This window comes from Mesoplodon densirostris, chromosome 5, assembly GCF_025265405.1.
Source record: "Mesoplodon densirostris isolate mMesDen1 chromosome 5, mMesDen1 primary haplotype, whole genome shotgun sequence".
Classification (NCBI taxonomy): domain Eukaryota; kingdom Metazoa; phylum Chordata; class Mammalia; order Artiodactyla; family Ziphiidae; genus Mesoplodon; species Mesoplodon densirostris.
Genome location: NC_082665.1, coordinates 6283061 through 6304886, shown reverse-complemented (window position 1 = coordinate 6304886; position 21826 = coordinate 6283061). Strand labels below are relative to the sequence as shown.

The window sequence follows — 21826 nt, the reverse complement described above, 5'->3', positions numbered from 1 at the left end:
AATGAAATATAAGATAACACTATTAAGCATTTTCCAATTAATAAACTTTACTTTTAATTAACATATTATACTACATAAGAGCTTCAAGAACTGCTGATGACACCACAATTTTAACTACCCAATATCCAAAGCTTATCTCCTCCCACTTTGTTCTCCCCTATCCTCCCAACAAATCCTCATTTTTAAAAAAAGGTTCAGTCACCAAATCCTAGTTAATTTTCCCATTAAAAGGCCTCATCTTCTTTCCTTCCTCTCTATTGCAAGCCAACACTATTCTCTTTTCTTTTTTAATGGCCACGCCACTGTGCGCTTGTGGGATCTTAGTTCCCTGACCAGGGACTGAACCGGAGCCCTCGGCAGTGAAAGTGCGGAGTCCTAACCACTGGACCGCAAGGGAATTCCCAGCCAGCACTGTTCTTGACTAAGTTTCCCACCTTTTCTCTGAGATTCTTGCAATGAACTCCTAACTTTAATACAAATCTATCTAACTTTAATCAAAATCTATCTGTTTTGGCTATGAAACTGACTCTACTGTAAATTTTTAAAAAATCTTTGGTTTACAATATCACCATAATCTGCTCCCAACATAACAGCCAGACACAACCACTTTGCTCACTCCAAAATTCAACCCCTACACCAGTCAGGCCAATGTTCTCAGTAGCCCACTAACATGCCACACTTTCCTACATTTTTAGCTTAATCATAATAACCCTTACTTTTCGAGTGTCCTCTTCTTACTCTATCTCATTCTGAGGACACAGTCCAAATCCCAACCCTCCCACTAAACCTTACCTAGCCATCCACCTTACAGTGATTTCTCCCATTTCTCTTATAAAATATTCAATATCAATGTAACTTTTCAAAGACAACACCTAAAATCTTATGTTGATTTTAAAACACAGAGTAAATAAACAACTAAGGTTAATCACACAAATTAACTTACTCTCCTTCTTCCAGAAGATGTTTTAGGAAGATCACTATCATCCTAGGAATAAAAATCAGAGCATTTTAAGTGTTAATATTTTCATTAGATATGCAATAATCTTAGCATATCAAAGACATTAGGTTTACGAGGGTTATAACTTGTTAACAAAATCTCAAAATACAGATTATCAGATGGTCTTTGTGGCACTCACCCTCCAAGAAACCAACCCTTATTCTTATTCTTAATAACCCTTTACATTCCCTAACGTAAACATGCACTAAATCCAAAATACAGCTATCAAAAGTTGCCTTGTGCATGTCCACAGAAGACATGCCCAAGGAGCTTTAAATGTGTTTTTACCTCTTCCACAAAACTCAGAAAGAGTCTCCCACAGATTCCTACATTTTGTATGCTACACATTTTCTTATTCCCTAAATCACATATTAGCATCCCTATTTTTATTCCAATGAAAATCAGTGAACTACAATAATAGTTTGTGTAGAAACTGACACCACACTGTTTTTAAAAAAATATCCTTCCTGCAACTCCATACAACAACCTGATTTTCTATGAAGTGAAATTACACAACATCAATGACATCTGCCTTTACTTACACTTCAACACCTTTTTGAGTGAAGGATTTTAGGGTACTTACAGCATGGTAAAGTTCATTAATTTTTAATTACAATTAAATCCAACTCTCAGATACTGATTTTTTTTTTTTTTGGCTGTGCCACATGGCTTGTGGGATTTCAGTTCTCCAAACAGGGATTGAACCCAGGCCACGGCAGTGAAAGCACCGAGTCCTAACCACTAGACTGCCAGGGAATTCCCTCAGATGCTGATTTTACCAAACATATCCAAGGTACTTCTTATAATACACCTTTCTCTATCTCAAATTTGGAAAGAGAACATATTCCACACCTAAGTTAATTCACTTAGACATAACTTGTTTGTTTAATATCAATTATTGGCTATTACCTCATTGATGATCTAGATCATTTAAAAATGTAGTTTTATCAAGTGCCCTATGTTCATAGTTCATTGGAATATAGCAAGAATTGATTTAGGTAACCAACGTTTTCTACTTCACTCTTCATTTTAAGTTATCATTTGAAATTAACAAAAATCATTATAAAATTGACAAACTTCATACCAAATCCCCGGCATTTTGCTCATCATTTTCAGAAGTGTTAGAAAGTTCTGAGATATTTGTACAGTCTTGACTCCTAAAAGACAATTTTTTAATTTAACAGTATGCAAATGTAGTCCGTCTCCAAATATTCAAACTACAGGTTAAGATACAAACAGTTCCCCAACTATGCACACCTAATTTCAAGCAGTAGAATATCAGGTTTTTACTCTATCCTCTGTGGAAACAACTGACCATACTAGAACACTGAGAGTGAATTTTTTTTTCAATTTAAGTGTGTACAGAAATACTATATGTATAGCCTCAATTGGATGAATACACGGATGAGTTTTTCAAACTTATCAGCACTAGTAATATTTGTACAGTGAGTACCAGGAAAATGGTTGATTTGAGATAAAAAAAGAATAGAAGCAAAAAAGGAAGTAAAAACTAAAATAAATTATATCTTAACCTCACTGTAAACACAGCAGAAGAAAGAATCATAAAATAGGGGTATCTAGGCACAACGGAGATGAAAATGTGTATGTGACCTTCCTGAAGTAGAAAGAAGAAACTTTGGGAGGAGAGGCAACAAGTTTGAGTCCTCCAGACATCAGACAGATTCAGCCCAGGAGAGTGAAACAGCTGGAATCAGTTATTCCCCAGTTTGTAGCCAGATATTGAAAATGATGTCAGAGCTTATAAATTATCTTCTCCAGTATATAATTCTTTCAAAGAATTTTATAACTGGGGGAAAGGCATACAAGATCATATAGCAAAATCATTCATTTTAAAGGAAAGAGGCTGAGTAATATGTGCAAAGTCACCCAGAAAGTTCACCAGAACAGATTAGGTTAGAACCTGGATCTCAATTTGCAGGTCAGTTTTCATCCTACTAGTCCAAATCGATTTCCAAATGCAAGAAAAGTGTGGAATAGTCACAGGATACAATCCAAAACAGATTAAAACTCAATCTTATCATGAGAAAATATCAGACGAGCCAAATAATTACACAGTACAAAATAAGTGTCCAGCACTCATAAAAAAAAGATGATAAAAGAAAGGAAAGACTAGAGAACAGATTAAAAGAGACAAAGAAAACAAAACAGTGAATGCAGTGGGAATTCTGGATTGGATCCTGAAACAGAAAAAGACATTGATGTAAAAGCTGATGAAATCCAGATAAATTCTACACTTTAGTCAATAGTACTGTACCAAGGATAATTTCTTAACACTTCATAAGGACACCACAGTTGTGTAAAATGTTAACCTAAGGGGAAAACAGGTGAAGGGTATATGTATACATAGGGCAACTCTCTGTAGTATAAAATTATTTCAAAATTTTAAAAAATAGAAAAAATTGGACTATTCAATTTCTCATTCCTTTACCTAAATTACAATCACAAAAGAAGAAACGTAAAGAAATGTCATTTAATGTAACACATTAAAAGGGTATAATTCAGAGAGCACAAATTGAGAACTGGATAGTTTTAAGAGCACAATATGCAAAGTCACTTTTCCACAACATCTATAATATGAGGTCACTTACTTGATAAATTTCAAAAGCTGGTCAGTTATCTTCTTAGCTGATCTTGCAATTACACTCTCAGGTTCATTAAATGTTCTGGCATTATGTTCTATATATCTGACTTCCCAAACTAATGCAGATAGCCTCCTTCAAAGTAAAAAATAGGCAATTTAGGGCTTAAAAAATGAAAAGACAGAAACCAAGTAAAAAAATCCAGCATGTTAAGCCAGCATGATATATTAATTAAACCATAAGTGCAAAGTTATAATGAATAACTTTCTAATACTCTCAACTTGATCACAGTCATAAGCAATTATATTGGAAGCTGAACTGCAGAGAATACATTTAAGGACTGAAAGTCGTAACAGATCACTTAATCACATCCAGAAAACCAAAAGAGCAACCGTCCCTTTTCACACTGCCTATAGGTATATTTGAAGCTACTGAGACTCAATGAAGAAAATGTGTTAAATACCATCAATCCTAAGAAAGTCAATCTGACTATAAACTCACAAACTGGTTTCTGAACGAATGCACTACAGAGGTAAATTAACATCAACAATGTGAACTCAAGAAGTCAGTTTTTTGTAAAGATAATTTCTCAAAGCAGCTGAATCATACAGAAAACCATCACCTGCTTTAAAAAAAAAAAAAAAAGGGCCTCCCTGGTGGCGCAGTGGTTGAGAGTCCGCCTGCCGATGCAGGGGATACGGGTTCGTGCCCCGGTCTGGGAGGATCCCATATGCCGCGGAGCGGCTGGGCCCGTGAACCATGGCCGCTGAGCCTGCGCATCCGGAGCCTGTGCTCCGCAACGGGAGAGGCCACAACAGTGAGAGGCCCGCGTACGGCAAAAAAAAAAAATCACTGAGAATGGGAAATTTTATAGTTTTCAAAGCTCTAGAAGCCAGAGATAAAAAGTTGATGACTCTGGGGATTTAATCTTTCAAAGGCCAAAGTCATTATTAACTAAATTTTATATTTAAATGGAGCAGCTTTTGCAAGAAAAGCAGACTACTAAAGACTGAGGAATGAAACGTGGTACTTCTCCTTATCCAGGTTCTATCCATACCTACCAACAGACATCTAACACACTGTCTTACACACAGGACCAAGAAATGACTGTAACAGAAGAAGAGAATGTAACAGAAAATAATGTTAATCAGCCCCCACTCCACCACTGTCACTATCAGCCACCACTACCTCTCTTAACTCTACCTGGTTAAATGGCCAAATATCTTTTCAAATTTTTTTTAAAGTAGGTTTCTACTGACCTGTAAAATCGATTAACAAGTCTCATTCGAATTGTATACAGATCAGTTGGATAGGCCACTACAGTACAGTACTTTGGATATGTACACAGATCAACTGGACCTGCAAAAGCTGCTGCTATATCTGTAATGGCAGAAGGAAGAATTTTCATCAAGAAATTCATTACCTCTAAGTGATATTTCTCTACAAATCTTTCATAAACAGAGCTACAATTAGCACTATAGGCTTGCCCAAATAGTAACAAATACAAATTGTAATAAAGAACATAACCACAATTATGCTACTGTTTTAAAATACTTTTGTGGAAAAGAAATCTTGAACATGAAACTTGTCACTGTAAAGAAACTTACCAAGATTCAAAAGTTGATCTATACCACGAATAATTCGTTCACATTCTTCATCTCTCGATTTCTGACCCCATTCACCATCTTGGGGTTTGTAGAGCAATTTCTCTAGCTCATCTGAAGTGACAGAAATACTAGCTCCTAATTCTTCGGGTGGATCAACTATGATTCCATGAACAAAACAAAACAAAAAAAATCAAACCAAACTAAATATACACTATATTTAAATTCAGTTGTCCAAGTTCATATATAAGATACTAATCAAAGGGAAAAGAAGTTACTTTACAGCAGAAAAACCTGGCAGATACCACCTAAATTAAATGATTAAAGTTAATATTCCCAGTAACAGGACCAGCTGCTGTCACATGCCTCCTGATATGATGCACTGAGAAAGACACAACATCACTTCTCTGACACTCTTGCCAAATATGCAAACTCTGGACTCAATCATGAGGAAACATCAGACAAACGCAAACTGAGGGAAATTCTACAAAGTGGCCAGTGCTCTTCAAAACTGTCATGGTCATGAAAGATAATGGAAAGATTCAGGGATTCCAGACTAAAGGAGACTAAGAAGACATGGCAATGAAATCCAATGTGTGAAAGAACATTAGGACCATGGTCAAAATTTGAAAAAGGTAAGATTAGAATTGTATCAATGGTATTTCCTGATTTTGATAAATGCACTATACTTGTGTTAAGATGTTAACATTTGAGAAAATTGGGTGTTCAGAAATTCTTCGTACTCTTTCTGTAATATTTTTAAGTTTGAAATTATTTCAAAATGAAATGTTTAAAAAGTGCAGTAAAGGGCCTCCCTGGTGGCGCAGTGGTTGGGAGTTCGCCTGCCGATGCAGGGGACACGGGTTCGTGCCCCGGTCCGGGAAGATCCCAAATGCCATGGAGCGGCTGGGCCCGTGAGCCGTGGCCGCTGAGCCTGCGCGTCTGGAGCCTGTGCTCCACAGCGGGAAAGGCCACAACAGTGAGAGGCCCACGTACCACAAAAAAAAAAATGCAGGAAAAATTGATAATGGAGGAGTATGCACATTTTTAAAAAGAACAAGAGGCAATGTAAATATTCAGAGAATAGTTTCTTGAAAACGATTTTTTAAAAAAGGAGAAAAATGTCAACAGAAAGAAGACAAACATATCAATCTAACAATGTGATAGGTAAAATGATATTTTAATATTTTAAATTATTATTTAAAGTATTATTATTTTAATATACCTTTCCGAGACTGATAATGCAAATGAGCTTTTCTTCATATGCCTCCAAATTTATTTTTCTGCCTGTTCATGTCTTTTGATAACTCTTCTAAAGACTTATTGGCCTCATTAACATGTAAAATCTCTTTATGTAAGTGCTTTTATTGATTTGGTATCATCTACAAAGCAGCAGCTATAACTAGCAGTTAAAAGCACTGCTTGGTGCCAGATGGCTTAGGCTAGAATCCAAACTCCTATCCTTTCTAGAGGTGTGTGACTTAGCTAAGTTACTGAAAACGCTCTGAGCCTGAGTTCCTTCATCTGTAAAATTAATAATAGAGCATCACCTCAGAGTAAGATTAAATGAATGGATACATATAAAGTTCTTAGCAGCAGAGTAAGACCTCAAAAAAATGTTGGTTTTCACTTATCTATATATGCTTTATACAATGCAAAATGTCATTTCATATTGCTAAGTATTATTTGTTAAGATACTAAGCTCAAAAGAAAATTTAATAAAGGAGTCACTGGTGACTTTTAAGAGTGTAGTTATTTAAAAAATTTTTTTTGAAAAAAACTCCTTAGTGGGAAGCAGCCGCATAGCACAGGGAGATCAGCTCAGTGCTTTGTGATCACCTAGAGGGGTGGCAAAGGGAGGGTGGGAGGGAGACGCAAGAGAGAGAAGATATGGGGATATATGTATCTGTATAGCTAATTCACTTTGTTATACAGCAGAAACTAACATACCACTGTAAAGCAATTATACTCCAATAAAGATGTTTTAAAAAAAGAGAGAGAGAAAAAAAAAAAAAAACTCCTTATTTCCAAACCAAAGCAAGGCAACAGTTGATGGAGATATGTCAGAGAATAAAACACAAAGGAAAAAGGGCTTGACCCTTAAGGCAGACACAAGAAGAAAACACAAAGATTTCATGTGTCAAAAATGGTGGATGTGGAAGGACACAAGTTCTTGCATGTTTTTATGCTGAATCAACACTAATGTAAAAGAAAGCTTGACAGTGGAGAGATGGGAGGCAACAGATATAAAGGGTACCCCTTCAAAAAGTCTAACAAGGGCTTCCCTGGTGGCGCAGTGGTTGAGAGTCCGCCTGCCGATGCAGGGGACACGGGTTTGTGCCCTGGTCCGAGAAGATCCCACATGCCGCGGAGCAGCTGGGCCCGTGAGCCATGGCCACTGACCCTGCGCTCCGTAACGGGAGAGGCCATAACAGTGAGAGGCCCGCGTACCGCCAAAAAAAAAAAAAAAAAGTCTAACAAGAGTGAAGTAATTCAGTAGCAAAATGTTCAAGAAAATGAAATGAAAGCTGTTTTAAGGTACAAGACACAAATCCAAACTTGAATGGAGTTAGGAAGGAGGAAACTAAAATTGTTGGAGGGAATGAACTAAGTGTAAATACCAGGTCCAAGAGAAGTTCAAAGGAGTGGGACCAGCAAGCACTGGAGAAGAGACGGCCTTTGGAACAGAGACCTCTACCTCTCAGACAAGTTGAGGTAATGCAAAAGACAGACAGAAGTCAGGTTACAGCTCTTCTCTGAAGAAAGAACAAGGGTAAAAGAGTAAGGATGAGGAAAGAGAAATGGAGACTATGTGAAGGAGATCAAGAAGAGACTAAAGCACAATTACATGAGAAATGACAGTTGATGACTAAGATACAGCGAGCAACAAGCTGGAAACAGGATAAGAATTAAGGAGCGAGATACACATAATTCTGTTCACTTGTTTTAGTAAAGCTCACAGTTACCATAATAATTTAAAAATGTTTCTCAAAGACCACAGATGTGCTCTATGTGCATTAGTAACATAAAAACTTGAAAATGTATTTTCATTGTTTAAAAATTACATACCATTATCAGGTATTGGTTCCATGTCCCATGGGCTAAGTTTTTCAATTTCAGTATTGTCCCACCTGTTAAAACCAAAAAAAAAAGTCTGGCTAGCCTTTCATAAAGACAATTGATAGCACGTATAAAATAGATAACTAATGAGAACACTGTGTATAGCACAGGGAGCTCTACTCAATGCTCTGTGGTGACCTACATGGAAAGGAAATCCAAAAAAGAGGGGATATATGTATATGTATAGTTGATTCACTTTGCTGTAAAGCAGAAACTAACACAACATTGTAAAGCAACTATACTCCAATAAAAAATTTAAAAAAAACTGTGGCTAATAACTAGGTACCCACTACAAGAGTAAACAAAAAGATAGAAAATGAAAAAATTAACCTCACTGTAGCAGTAAGTTTAAATATTAACAGTATGTCTTTTTTCGAATAGATTACAACAAACAAGTATAAAAATGTATGGTGAATTCAAGGACAAAACCAGAAATCCTGTGTGGCCTGTACCCAGGGTAAGTGAAGAAAGACAGTGTGAAGGCCTTGAATGCCACACTTCAGAATGTGGACTCTGTTTCCACAGCCAAGGGAAAGGCAGCAAAGACTTTTTTTGAACAAGGGAAATGAAGTAACATGTGCTCCTGAACAATGATCCCGCAATATTGGGTTGAGGAAATAGGTCCCAGGGAAGCAAGTAGAACCTGTACCAAGGTGGGTACCAGTAACAGAGGCATTCTAGAGAGATGCTGCAAAGGTGAGACTGACGTGACTTAACAAAGAACTCAATGGTGTATTTTTAACCTGAAACACGCCATTCATACCACAACCTGCCGCAACGAACAAATGTTTGTAGATGATTGGTTTTCATCTGCATACATACCTAACAATGTAACACTGGAAATGACTATCAGGGTACTGTGGCTGATACGGCTCTTGACTCAGCACCGTTCCAAACCACCAAGCATCGTCAATGATAGAACGAAACCTGTCACCTATAAGAGAGACGACCAAGTCTGAGACATCAATTTGCTAACATTAACATTTTTAACTTACAAAATAACTATGACAGATAAAACAAATCAAATAATATTTTTTTTTTTTTTTTTTTTTTTTGTGGTACGCGGGCCTCTCACTGCTGTGGCCTCTCCCGTTGCGGAGCGCAGGCTCCAGACGCGCAGGCTCAGCGGCCATGGCTCACGGGCCCAGCCGCTCCGCGGCATGTGGGATCTTCCCAGACCGGGGCACGAACCCGCGTCCCCTGCATCGGCAGGCGGACTCTCAACCACTGTGCCACCAGGGAAGCCCCTCAAATAATATTTTTATCTTAAACTTAGCCATTCTCCGCCACTTACCTGCAATCTTTAGTGATAAAACATATGTGAAAAAGACATAGTACTACACTCGGCAATTTACCAAAGGTATAAAACCATATCATATAATTGATGAAAACGGTTTATGACTAGGTTCCATTATTTAATGGATCCAAATGCCCACTGCAAAGTAAGTTCTATTACAAAGAACAAAATTTAACAAAACTCAAAAATCTTTTACAATGATGTATACAAATCGATAAATATTTAATAAGCATATTAAATATACTTATGAAATATGTAACTTTTCCTGAATAAAACAAGTTATAAACGTATGATCAGAAGTTAATCCATGATTCTTCTAAAGTTGCTGCTATATAAATATCTCCACATAAAACGGTGTTCTAATTCTTAAGATCTCATAATAAAAATCAGGTCTACATGTACCCTTGAAAATACGTATTTATTATTTAAAAGAATTAAACATCCACATACCCCATTATGTCAGCATAATATAAAAGCAGGCAAACAGACCTTAGGAGAGCTCCCTATACAAACGAAAGTAACTGGAAAGAATACTTCAACTGACTTCAGTGATTTTAGATTATACACATACATTTCTAAATATATTCTATAACTGTTAACAACTTCTAGAGAAAGAAACTGTATTCGATCTTTGTTTTATATATATTACAAAAGAAACACAGACTGCTGTAATAACCCTATCTCCTCCTTCCCATCCATCCCATCATTTTCAAAACAAAATCAATATGAAAAAAAGTTACTTATCCTTCATTAATAATTCTTTGGTAGATTAACAATTCTTTCTTCAAGAAAAGTTTTACAGAAATATTATCAATCAAAATTAAAGCTACATATCACTCCCAAGAAAGAGAATATTCCCCACAAATGGTCGTGACTAAAGAAAGTATGCTTTCAATAAATTCTGTAAAACTGAAAAAAATAGCAATATCACAACTATTGGAGCTACATGTTTTGAGGTTAATATATTTTCAAATTTATATAAACATGATCTTTATGTATATTTTACTTCCAAATCATTAGAAACCCATAAGCCCCTCATCCCACCACCCTTCTACCATTAATAAAATTCTATTTTTGACAGTATTTCATTAATACAGATATTCCAAAACACTTCTTCAACTTTAAAAAAAAGTCTTAATAAATTTTAACAACAAACATTTTTAATGGAAGGAATATACTAAAATTTTGATGTAACACCATGATTTCTGTCCAATTCTATAATGTAAATAACCTAATTTAATATCAATTACAATATTTGTTACAATAAGTATTACTGTAATAATAACAAATCCAGGGGCTTCATTTTGAGAAACCTAATACAAAAATATATGGTTACTAAGTGAGCCAGTCTTTGACACCAAGAATTAGTTAGGTAATATTTGTCTTCCCTATTTATGTAACATTAGAATACTTTCAGCTGAGATAAAAATAGTTCTTTGGTGTAAGACTAAAAACTTTAAATTAAAAGGAGGCTTAAAAAATTCATTTTCTCATGGTAAAAATGGGCATTTCTATTCCATTAAGATTTTTCAAATAAACCTATTTTGGCTAGTCAAAAGCAGGATAAACATCTGCTCAGTAAGAAGTTCTCACAAGCAACTTCCTATATAACTGCTCAAACTTCAGGAGAAGAGGTAAGATTTCTATGGGGGAGCAAAAACAAATTAATTAGCATAGAAGATATGATACAATAATTTCACAACCTCAAAAATAAAACAAAACCCACCAAATTACAAGGGGTAGTCAGGAATCAATCTCTAGCATTTACTTGTAGAGAATCGAGGTTAAGAAATTTTTTTGAATGGGCATGTTGGTAGAAATGAGAGCTTCTAATTTACACATCATGGGGGTGGAAAACCAGATTGGCTAGGAAACTATAAAGTTCTTTGGGACTTGGCTGTACAACATTAACTTCTACATATTCCAGCTGTCTGGTTTGTTTTTTGTTTTGTTCTGTTTTGTCTTTGGTAGCTAAATGTTTCTCTTCAAGAAAACCTTCCTTTACACCTCCAGTCCCCAAAATAACCCTGATTACTTGTGTGGACGTTACCATTAAAAATAGTCTACTAAGAGCAGCCACACTCTCCGGTAAGATTTCATTTCAAATAGGGACAACTCAGGGAATTTATTTACCTGTTTCTATTGCCTGCAGAAAAAGGCAGCAGGAATTAGGAAAATTAATGCGGTCTGAACATCATTTATGAATGTGTACACCAGCTGACACAGCCTAGGTAGAACTTACTATTTCACTAAAATTGATAAAAGGAGAATGACTTTTCATCCTCCTAGGTGACTGAAGTCAAACTCAATACATGAGCTCCCCAGACAGCATTACATACTGGAAAGTAATACATATACACCTGTGAAGTAACTATTACAGTTGCTGGCCTAATTACAGTCATCAATTATGTCCTGAGGAGATTAATAACCTACACAAGTCAAGCAAGTGAGCCTACCAGCCTGCCTTAAATAGTCACCATGAAAAACACATTGGAATCACATTCAGAAACCCACATTCAAAAGTTAGTGCCTACATTTAGGTGATTTTATTTTTTCTGTCGACCCATACAATTCATGGTTATAAAGCGTAAGTTTTACACAAATTTTTTATGTTTTAAAGGAATGGTTACCTCAAGTCAACCTATTTAAGTCTGGGTTGATATGATTATCAAAGGTAAGATATTCTGGCATACCAGAACATTATTGTGTTATTTTTCAACTTTCTTATTGTTTTACATTACAGGTAATTTTGTGAATTATACCAGTGTCACATTAAAGATGGAAGTAATGCAGTGTGGACAAGTCTGAAAGGACACAGAAGGTCTACTCTAGCCTATATTACAGGAGTAAGAAATCATCCTTCCAAAATATCACATACCATACCAAGCCCTAAGCAAAATATACTTAGCAGTCTTATATTTCTTTCCAGAATTTACATGTTTGCATCCACCATAATAAGCAGCACCAAAACCAAAAAATTTAGAGCAATAAAATGGGAGATTCATTTCTCAGGGTATATATAAAATTCAGTAAGGACAGACTTACAAGACTGCCAGTTCCTCTGTCTTGCTTCATCATAAAATTGACGCAATACAAGAAAGTCAATAACATCTGGCATATCATGATATCTAAACAAAAATAAAAGAATGTTAAATTTCCTACACAGCAGGTTATAGTCTAGAGCAGCAATGTCCAAAAGAAATACAATGGGAGCCACATACGTAACTTTTAATTTTTGACTAGCCTTATTAAAGTAAAAAGAAACCAGTGAAATTAATTTTAATAGTATATTTTATTTAACCCAATATATCCTAAATATTGTTTCACCACATAATCAATTCAAAATAATGAGATATTTTACCTTCTTTGCCTTTATACCAAGCCTTCAAACTACAATGTGTACACTTACGTCACACTCCATTCAAATTAGCAACAGTTCAAGTACTCGGCAGCCGCGCGTGGCTAACAGCTACCATATTGGACAGCACAGGTTTAGCAAATTATTCTAACATTTTCTCAAAAACAAATGCAGACGCAATTTCCACTTCAGGCCAGAATTCTCTACACATTTAAGTGGCAAGAAAAATGTATGAAACACGCTCCCGCCTAACTGCTGCGGCTGCAGTACCAGCATTTGTACTTCCAGTGGGTCCCATCTATCAGAACGTCAACTGACAGCTTGGGCTGTCCACAGTGTTCTACTATGTACCCTGCAGCTGAATGCAAAGGACATGCTGATCAGCGAGAGGGAAAATCTAAATGTAAATAATGCCATTTTTAAAAAAGTAACACATACCTAATAGAGAAAGATTTGTCCGTAAGTTTTCCAGTCGCAGGATCTATAAATGCTAGTTTGAGGCAACAAAGTGTAGGGGGACCAACCTCATATCGTATTCCAACTATTTTGACCAACTCTTGATCCTTTAACAGATATTTTTAAAAGAATAAATGGTTAAAATAAAGCAATTCCTCAAGATGATAATTCTCCACATATTGCCAAATTAAGTCAGCTCACAATTCAGGATTCCAAACCAGAAGAAGGGTTTAATTTACCATTAATTACAATCGTTTTTGCTAAATCTTCACATCTTTTTGAAGACCGCTATTTAACACTGTTTCTAACATCAGGAATATACCAACTTTAGAAAAAAACACAACAAAAGTATAAGAAGGAACACACAAATCACCCATCAGCTCAGTATCTAAACACAACCACTGTGCACAATCAATTTCCTTCTGGCTTTCTTCTCTTCCTAGAGAAACATTTTCATTTATATAATTTTGTACTATGCAAATCAAAATATATAAGCATTTGGCTTACTATTCTTCAAAAACTTGACATTAAATTTCTATCTAATACATTTCAATAAATATTTGTTGAAGATCTATGTGCCATGACCTATTCCAGGCAGTAGGGGTAAGACAGGGAAAGGGAGAAACTTCCTACCATGATACAGCCTCCTACTCATTATATTGTAATTAGCCTTCCCCCAATACCTGTTTCCTTAATACTAAGAATATGAGATGATTCATCCATTTATTCACTGCACAAAATGTTATTGTTATAATGTGCCAAACAAAGTGCTAAAAATACAGTTGGTTCTCATTATCTGCAGCATTCTTACTATTCTATAGTGCCACCCAAAATGATGAATTAGTGAGTTCCCAGTGAACACTGAACCACTGCTCCTGGAGGGAATACAAGGCTAGGTGGCTACAGGCCCCCAGTCATAACATTTCAGTCACCTAATTAAGATAGTATCTTGTATAATGTGAATTTCTATGTAAAGACACGTCATTTTTTTTTTTTTTTTTTTTTTTTGGCAGTACGCGGGCCTCTCACTGTTGCGGCCTCTCCCGTTGCAGAGCACAGGCTCCGGACGCACAGGCTGAGCGGCCATGGCTCATGGGCCCAGCCACTCCGCGGCATGTGGGATCTTCCCAGACCGGGGCACAAACCCGTGTCCCCTGCATCAGCAGGCGGACTCTCAACAACTGCGCCACCAGGGAAGCCCGAGACACGTCATTTAATCTACATTGCTGAATCATTAACATTGAACTCACAACCAACAGCACTATGACTCATGCCTAAAGGAAGCTTATCTAACACACAGATTTTCTCCATAAGGTACATCATCAGCTTCTCGTACATAGTAACACAAGACAGAACTTTAGCACTACGCTAGGGGACCATCTTAAACAGCAAGTCACCAACACAAAACTCTGAAAAAAAAGCACAAAAATCTGCAAAATGTTTAATGTGGCACTGAATAGACTGCAAAAAGAACACTTATTTACAATATGAGAGCTCAAAAGAAGGAAGTATCACCTTGTTCAACCTCAGCTGAGAACATGCTGGGCAGACAACTCAAATCTTTTGCCACACTGTGCATGTCTGCAGATGACTAGAAAGCACCTTGAGTACTGATTTTGGTGTTACAAATAGCAAACAGTGAGAAAGGCAAATTCGTAAATACAGAAAACAAGAAAAATGAGCATCAGCTGTCCTCAGGTACACAGTAATAAGTGAAAGAGACATAAATTTGAATGTACCTAAAGCCAAATTCATAGAAGTAGAGCCGCTGAGTTTTTTCATCTTCTAACAGTTAATGAAAGTATCAAAAATATGAAGTATAAAGATTAAAAATCACCTGTAATACTACTCTACATGTAATCACCACTAACATTTTAATGTATTTATTTTGGTTGACCATATGTCTTTAAATTTTTATCATAACCAAAACCAGAATTTCACATCCCGTTTTTCCTCTTAGTAACACACTGTGAATACCTAACATTCATTCTACAAACATTTTAAAAGCCTCGGTAACATGGTGGGCTCTACATAGTAGCCAAATGTGTGAATATATCATAGTTTGGTTCGTTCAGTACTGTGGGATATTTGGATTTTTTCCTAATTTTTTGTTTTTATAAACAGTGATACAGAATTTAAATTTATATGCACTCTGGTTGTTTCCTAAATTACCAAAAGTAGAACTGCTGATTTAAAAGGTCTAAATATTTTCAGTTTCAATTCCAACTGCCAAGATACCCTATAGGGAGCCTGCACCTGTTTCATGCACCCTTATCACCAAGTTGAACAACTATTAACAAACCTAAACCTTTGCTACTTGTTAAAACATGGTATTTTCTTTCTTTAAATGTTAAAAATATGTACATACATAAAACTGGTTAAGTACAGAGAAGCTAAAGTTTTTTCTGTATTTTATTACATGTGAGGTCGAACCTTTTTTTCCAATTTGTATTGGTTTTTTAGAAAACTTGCACTTCTTTTGAAAATCTGTTCTGGGTACAATCATTTTAAGATTAATGATATATACAGTCAAGCTACCTTCCAATAATGTACAGAGTGCCCAGTGACAAGCATGTCTTCTGACTAGACCTTAATGCTTAGCAGGTAATAGCAGAAATGTTTTTAAGTTGGAAATTAACAGAAAGGTAGTAATGAAGTATACCTCCAAGTAGGTTATTTTTAATGGATTTATAAATAATTTAACTATACATGTATGTGGTAAATATTTAATGATTCAATAATACCATCATCTTACCCTAAGATCCATTTTTCTCCATGGCTCCTTGTTAGGGTTCAGTTCATAAATGTTATTTCTTCTGACAGCCTCAATATAAGCTTCATGACCCTGTCGAAAATATATTACCTACAAAAGGGAAGTATACATTTAAAAATAAAAACCTAAGAGTAATATTAATTTTACGTTCCATTATTCACATTTTTAAACTTTATTACTCTCACCTCATCACCCATTTGAGGAACAAAAGGAGACTTCCGAAGTGTGGTGTCAGTTATCCAAACCGGAGGATGAAATTCATATAAACGTTCCATGTTTGCAAGCTCTGCCTGAGTCATCCTCCGCAGATTCTGCCAAGGGGAAGAGAACAAAGTTTAATAGAATAGAAAGGGGCAGCGTGCACTGTTTAACTGAAAAACAAAAGACTTCACCATTCAGAATGGTTGTTTTATTAGCATGTCACCTAATGATTAGTTTTTAAACAGCATACGTATTTGGTTCTTTAACATACACAGGAACATTATCAGCTGTGCAAGCATTGTAGATCTACCAAGCACTTTCCTAGTGTCTCCTGAATTTCTAACAGATTCTGCATAGCACTTTACATCCTATGAAGCGGGTCTAATTTCCAGCTGGATCCTCTTCAACACACTAAGGCTGCTTTGCCAAGACTCCACAGTGAATTTCACCACAGACTAATCATCTCAGGGAGTCTACTCTTGATTTGAGGTTTTAAGACTGATAATTTTACATATGGTATCACATGTGGAATCTAAAATATGATACAAATGAACTTTTATGAAATAGAAACAGACTCACAGACACAGAGAACAACTAGTGGTTGCCAAGGGGGAGGGGGGTGGTACAGGGATGGAATGGGAGTTTGGGGTTACCAAATGCAAACAATTATATTTAGGATGGATAAACAACAAGGTCCTGTACTGTATAGCACAGGGAACTATATTCAATATTCTGTGATAAACCATAATGGAAAAAAAATTTTTTTTAAAAGACTGGTAATTTAAAAATATAACCACAAATTCTTTGATACTCCTCCTTTCCTCTTTAAGAGGTGGAGCCTAGGTATCCTCCACTCAATGTGGGCTCCAACTACTTCTAACAAATTGAAAAAAGCAGAAGTAACAATGTGCAACTTCTAAGACTAGGTCATAAAAGGCTTAGCCCTTGCTTACTTTTTGGATTACTTGCTCTGGGGACAATCAGCTACCATGTCAAGAAGACACCCAAGCAGCCCTATCGAGAGGCCCATATGGTGAGGAACTGAGGCCAGCAGCCAACTGTCCCATGAACAAACTTCAAAGGTCCACCCCCAGTCAAGCCTTTAGACAACTGTGACCCAAGCTAACATGATGACTGCAACATCATGAGCCAAAAATCAGCTAATCAGCTCCCAAATTCCTGATTCATCAAAACATGAAATAATACATGTTTCTTGTTTTTAAGCTAAGTTCCAAGATGATCTGTTACACAGCAATAGATACCTAACACAAAGACATAGCATCTTTAAATAACAACAGCTACCTATATGACAGGAGCACATGTAGCACTGTACATGGAACAAGGTATAGCAATATTACAATTAGGAGAAAAGTATGAAGACAGAACATGTCAAATGAAAATGGGAAACAGGACAACAGCAGACAAAACAAGAAGAAAGGATCTTAAAATGCCTTGAAGTATATTTTTGGTGTTGGAACTGGAGGACAAAATAAGAGTTATGGTGGGGATCTGAGCAAAACAGAGCTTTCCCTCTAAGTTACAGATTCAGAAAGGTGTAAGTGCCAAGTCCAACTCAGAGCAGATTAGAGAAGTTTTAATAACCAAGGAGATTTTCCAAAAATAAGTTTGTTTGCATTTTACGTTTGACTCCTGATGATGTATATTGATCAAAAATAATAATAATAATAAAGCCTCCAAATTCCCAAAGATTTCTAATTCCTAAATATGGACAGAAACTATAAAAGTGTAGATAGATGGTATTTTTAAAGATATACTTTTCTTACCTCTTTTTTAGGCTTATTTTCTTTCTTTCTCTTTCGTCTCCTTTTTGGAGGAGATACATTCTCAGTAGACATTTCGTCCTCTGAACTACTACAAAACCGAGTAATTCGTCGACGGGATGACGTTCGTAAAGGAGGCTGCAGGTTGATGCCTGCGTCGGCCGTCCAATCAGAGTATCTAGATGAAGAGCCGCTAGGGAGGAAAACAGTCTCAGTCATACAGAACCAGAATCTAAGCCCTACGAGTAAATTCATCCTACAACCTTAAGAGAGGAGAGACAACAAGGAGGAAAGAAAAGATCCTGGGAAGCTTCGACTGCCCTCCCTATCAGTGCATATTGAAATGACCAGAGACCATGAGAAGGAGAAAAATCTTCACTGACACTGGGAATTAGGAAAGGATATGAGCCTGAGAAATTTTTTCTAAGTGTAATTTGGATGAGACCTCATAGAAGGCAACATCTAGAGCCAACTAATAACTCCCTTTCCAAAAGTGAAGTGTAGCTACGAAAGCAGGAGAGACTGTGCAGAAGAGCAGCGCGGCCCCTGAACCGCAGGAGGCTCCAAAATGGGGCTACAATTTCTAACTGGAAGGACAAACCGTCAGTGACTACACTGAGAGCCACAAGGAAAGCACAGAACAGAAAGCTCTAAGTGGACAAAGCTTCTTGCCAAGAGGGGGACTCTCCCTGATACGAGAAAAGATCCCAGAGAGGGCCTAGTCCTAACCTACCCTGGAGCAAAAGCAGAGTCAAACAGGAAACTAGAAAACTAGCCCCTGGCCCACTCCCAGCTTTAGCAAACACAGAAAAGGATAAAAATCCTCTACTGGGGCCATCATTGTCCAACCACATACCTCTCAGGCTTGATAAAACACACAGTTCCAAAAGCTATTACAAATATTACTTTTGTATTACATTTTATGTTACAAAAAGAGCTGTTTTAAAAATCTTAAGAGCATCTGCTTTGTACAATAAAATTCAAGAAAAGTTGAATTAAAAGACAGTGAATATAGAGACAGGAAGGACAGTGGTGGGTGCCAGGGGTGGGTGGGGTGGAGTGGCAAACTGCTGTTTAGTAGGTACACAGTCTTGGTTTTGCAAGACGAAATGAGTTCTGGAGATTGGGTGCACAACACTGTGAATGTACTTAACACTACTGAACTGTACAATTAAAAAGTTAAGATGGTGAATTTTATGTTCTGTATATTTCACCACAATTAAGTTAACAAACAAAAACAAGGGTAGACAAGTGCTCTAGAAATCACTCCAGCTCCTAAGCATAACAGAATAAAAGAAGACAAGAAAGGAAGCCAGGAGTATGGTATGGTGGTGTGTAAAGCACAGTATCAATGGAAATTAAAATAATCTGAGTCATATTTAGAAGGGAGAATTTTCTAGACTTGGTGATGGAAATGTTATGAAGAGAGAATGATGTCCAGGTTTCTGGCTGGAGCATTTGCCAGGACAAAGTTGACATTTACCAAGACAAGGAACAGATGTTAACATCTTAGTCCCATGAAATTTGGATACCAAAACTAAACAAAAGATAATACGTATGATAAAATAAAGTTTATATTTTAAGGCAGGACAAGAAAAATTAAACATAAAATTCTCTCTCTGTGTCCATTTGGGCCTCCACCCTCCCTAATGTGCAGCAGGCATTGGCATTACACATTAACTAGAGCTGCTCAAAGATGGGAGTGCCTGCTCAACAGTAAAGATCAAATTTTTTTCTTTCTTCTGACATTAGCAATTTAACTTCTTAAAAGAATAACATTCTTTCCCAGCTCTGTAGGGGGTCACAGTACTTGGTGCTCACTTTGTAAAAGTTTACCTGGACTACGTATCCTTGGTGAACTTTATATAAAATAGCAGTATGTCATCCTGATGTACCATCATTTGTCTTGAAAATGTACATGACCATGCCTTCAGCTTCTAACAGGTGGAACAGTTCTCAGAGCTTCCTGAGAATCTGCTTCCCGGTTATAACCCTCAGTTTGGCTTGAATAAAATTCCTTTTTTTTTTCTTCTTGATAATTAACTGAATGGACTTTCATCAACATATGCAATAACTAGTAATAAATTTAACGGTGATTTTACCAGACATTGTATACTCCTCTTTATAAACGTAGCCCAAGACTAAATTGATGTTTTGAGTACACATATTTACACTGTTGGCTCAAATGTTTTATAGTCCAAAAAAAAAACCCAAAATATTTAGAAACAGCTGTTAATCCAGCTTTCTTCTCCTTTTAAATGTACTAAAAACTCAATGTTAGTTGTTCCACAGTTGGAAGCTCTTACACCTTGAATGCCATTCAAGTATGATTCCATTCAACGTCATGGCTAAAATGCTTAGAAGATTAAAACGAGTAAAAACAGGTACCTTGAACTTTCACTGTCACTTTCACTTCTTCTATCACTTTTCCATTCTTCTTCTTCAGAAGAACAAGAACCTTCACTTTGATCACAGGAAGTCTCCTAATTTTGTGAGGGGGAGAAAAATAAAATAAAAATCTTGATCTCTGAGATTAAATAACACAAGGCAAGAGAAACCACACAGTCGTTCTAATCATCTCAGGAGTAAGTATGATAACCGGGTAATAAAATAGGTAAAGTTAAAACAAAAAGCAAGTGTCTTTACTACATCCTTTTTCTTATCAAAGAATTAGGCAATAGAAAATATTTGTGAGACTTAACACTACTACTATTTACAAAATAAACTGATACAAGAGGCCATTCTCTGAGCAAAGTTTATAAGTCAATGTAAATGTTCTCAGTGTTCTGGACTCAAGCCACTGTAATAGGTGGGTAGTGGTATCTCATTTTACTTTCAATTCTCTAATGACATATGATGTTGAGCACCTTTTCATGTGCTTATCTGCCATCTGTATATCTTCTTTAACGAAGTCCCCGTTAGATCTTTTGTTGAGTTTTAAATTGGGTTGTGTTCTTATTGAGTTTTAAGAATACAAGTCCTGGGCTTCCCCGGTGGCGCAGTGGTTAAGAATCTGCCTGCCAATGCAAGGGACACAGGTTCAAGCCCTGGCCCGGGAAGATCCCACATGCCGCAGAGCAACTAAGCCCGCGCGCCACAACTACTGAGCCTGAGCTCTAGAGACCGCGCGCCACAACTACTGAGCCCATGTGCCACAACTACTGAAGCCTGCTTGCCTAGAGCCCATGCTCCACAACAAGAGAAGCCACGACAATGAGAAACCCGCGCACCGCAACGAAGAGTAGCCCCTGCCCACCGCAACTAGAGAAAGCCCACACACAGCAACAAAGAACCAACACAGCCAAAAATTAATTAATTAATTAATTAATTATTTTTTTAAAAAAAGACCTTCCCGGTCCTTTTCTCAAAAAAAAATAAAAAAAATAAGAATAATACAAGTCCTACCACCTAGAGGGGTGGGATAGGGAGGGTGGGAGGGAGACGCAAGAGAGAGGAGATATGGGGATATATGTATATGTATAACTGATTCACTTTGTTATAAAGCAGAAACTAACACACCATTGTAAAGCAATTATACTCCAATAAAGATGTTAAAAAAAATTTTTTTAATAAAAAAAAAAGGAATACAAGTCCTTTATCAGACATGAGTTTTACATGTATTTTCTCCCAGTCCATGGC

General features: G+C 36.6%; 1 protein-coding gene across 1 annotated transcript in view; it reads right to left on the bottom strand.

The window, feature by feature from the left end:
• The window catches only part of BRWD1 (bromodomain and WD repeat domain containing 1), a 116127-nt gene that overhangs the window by 19444 nt on the left and 74857 nt on the right, over positions 1-21826 (bottom strand). The window contains exons 22-34 of the mRNA XM_060098473.1: positions 20576-20670; positions 18191-18380; positions 16391-16516; positions 16188-16295; positions 13415-13539; positions 12664-12746; positions 9144-9255; positions 8271-8332; positions 5205-5360; positions 4857-4977; positions 3607-3732; positions 2082-2154; positions 944-985 (exon numbers count right to left, since the gene is read on the bottom strand). Of these exons, the coding sequence (XP_059954456.1) occupies positions 944-985; positions 2082-2154; positions 3607-3732; positions 4857-4977; positions 5205-5360; positions 8271-8332; positions 9144-9255; positions 12664-12746; positions 13415-13539; positions 16188-16295; positions 16391-16516; positions 18191-18380; positions 20576-20670 (1419 nt within the window). The remainder of the gene's footprint in view (positions 1-943; positions 986-2081; positions 2155-3606; positions 3733-4856; positions 4978-5204; positions 5361-8270; positions 8333-9143; positions 9256-12663; positions 12747-13414; positions 13540-16187; positions 16296-16390; positions 16517-18190; positions 18381-20575; positions 20671-21826) is intronic.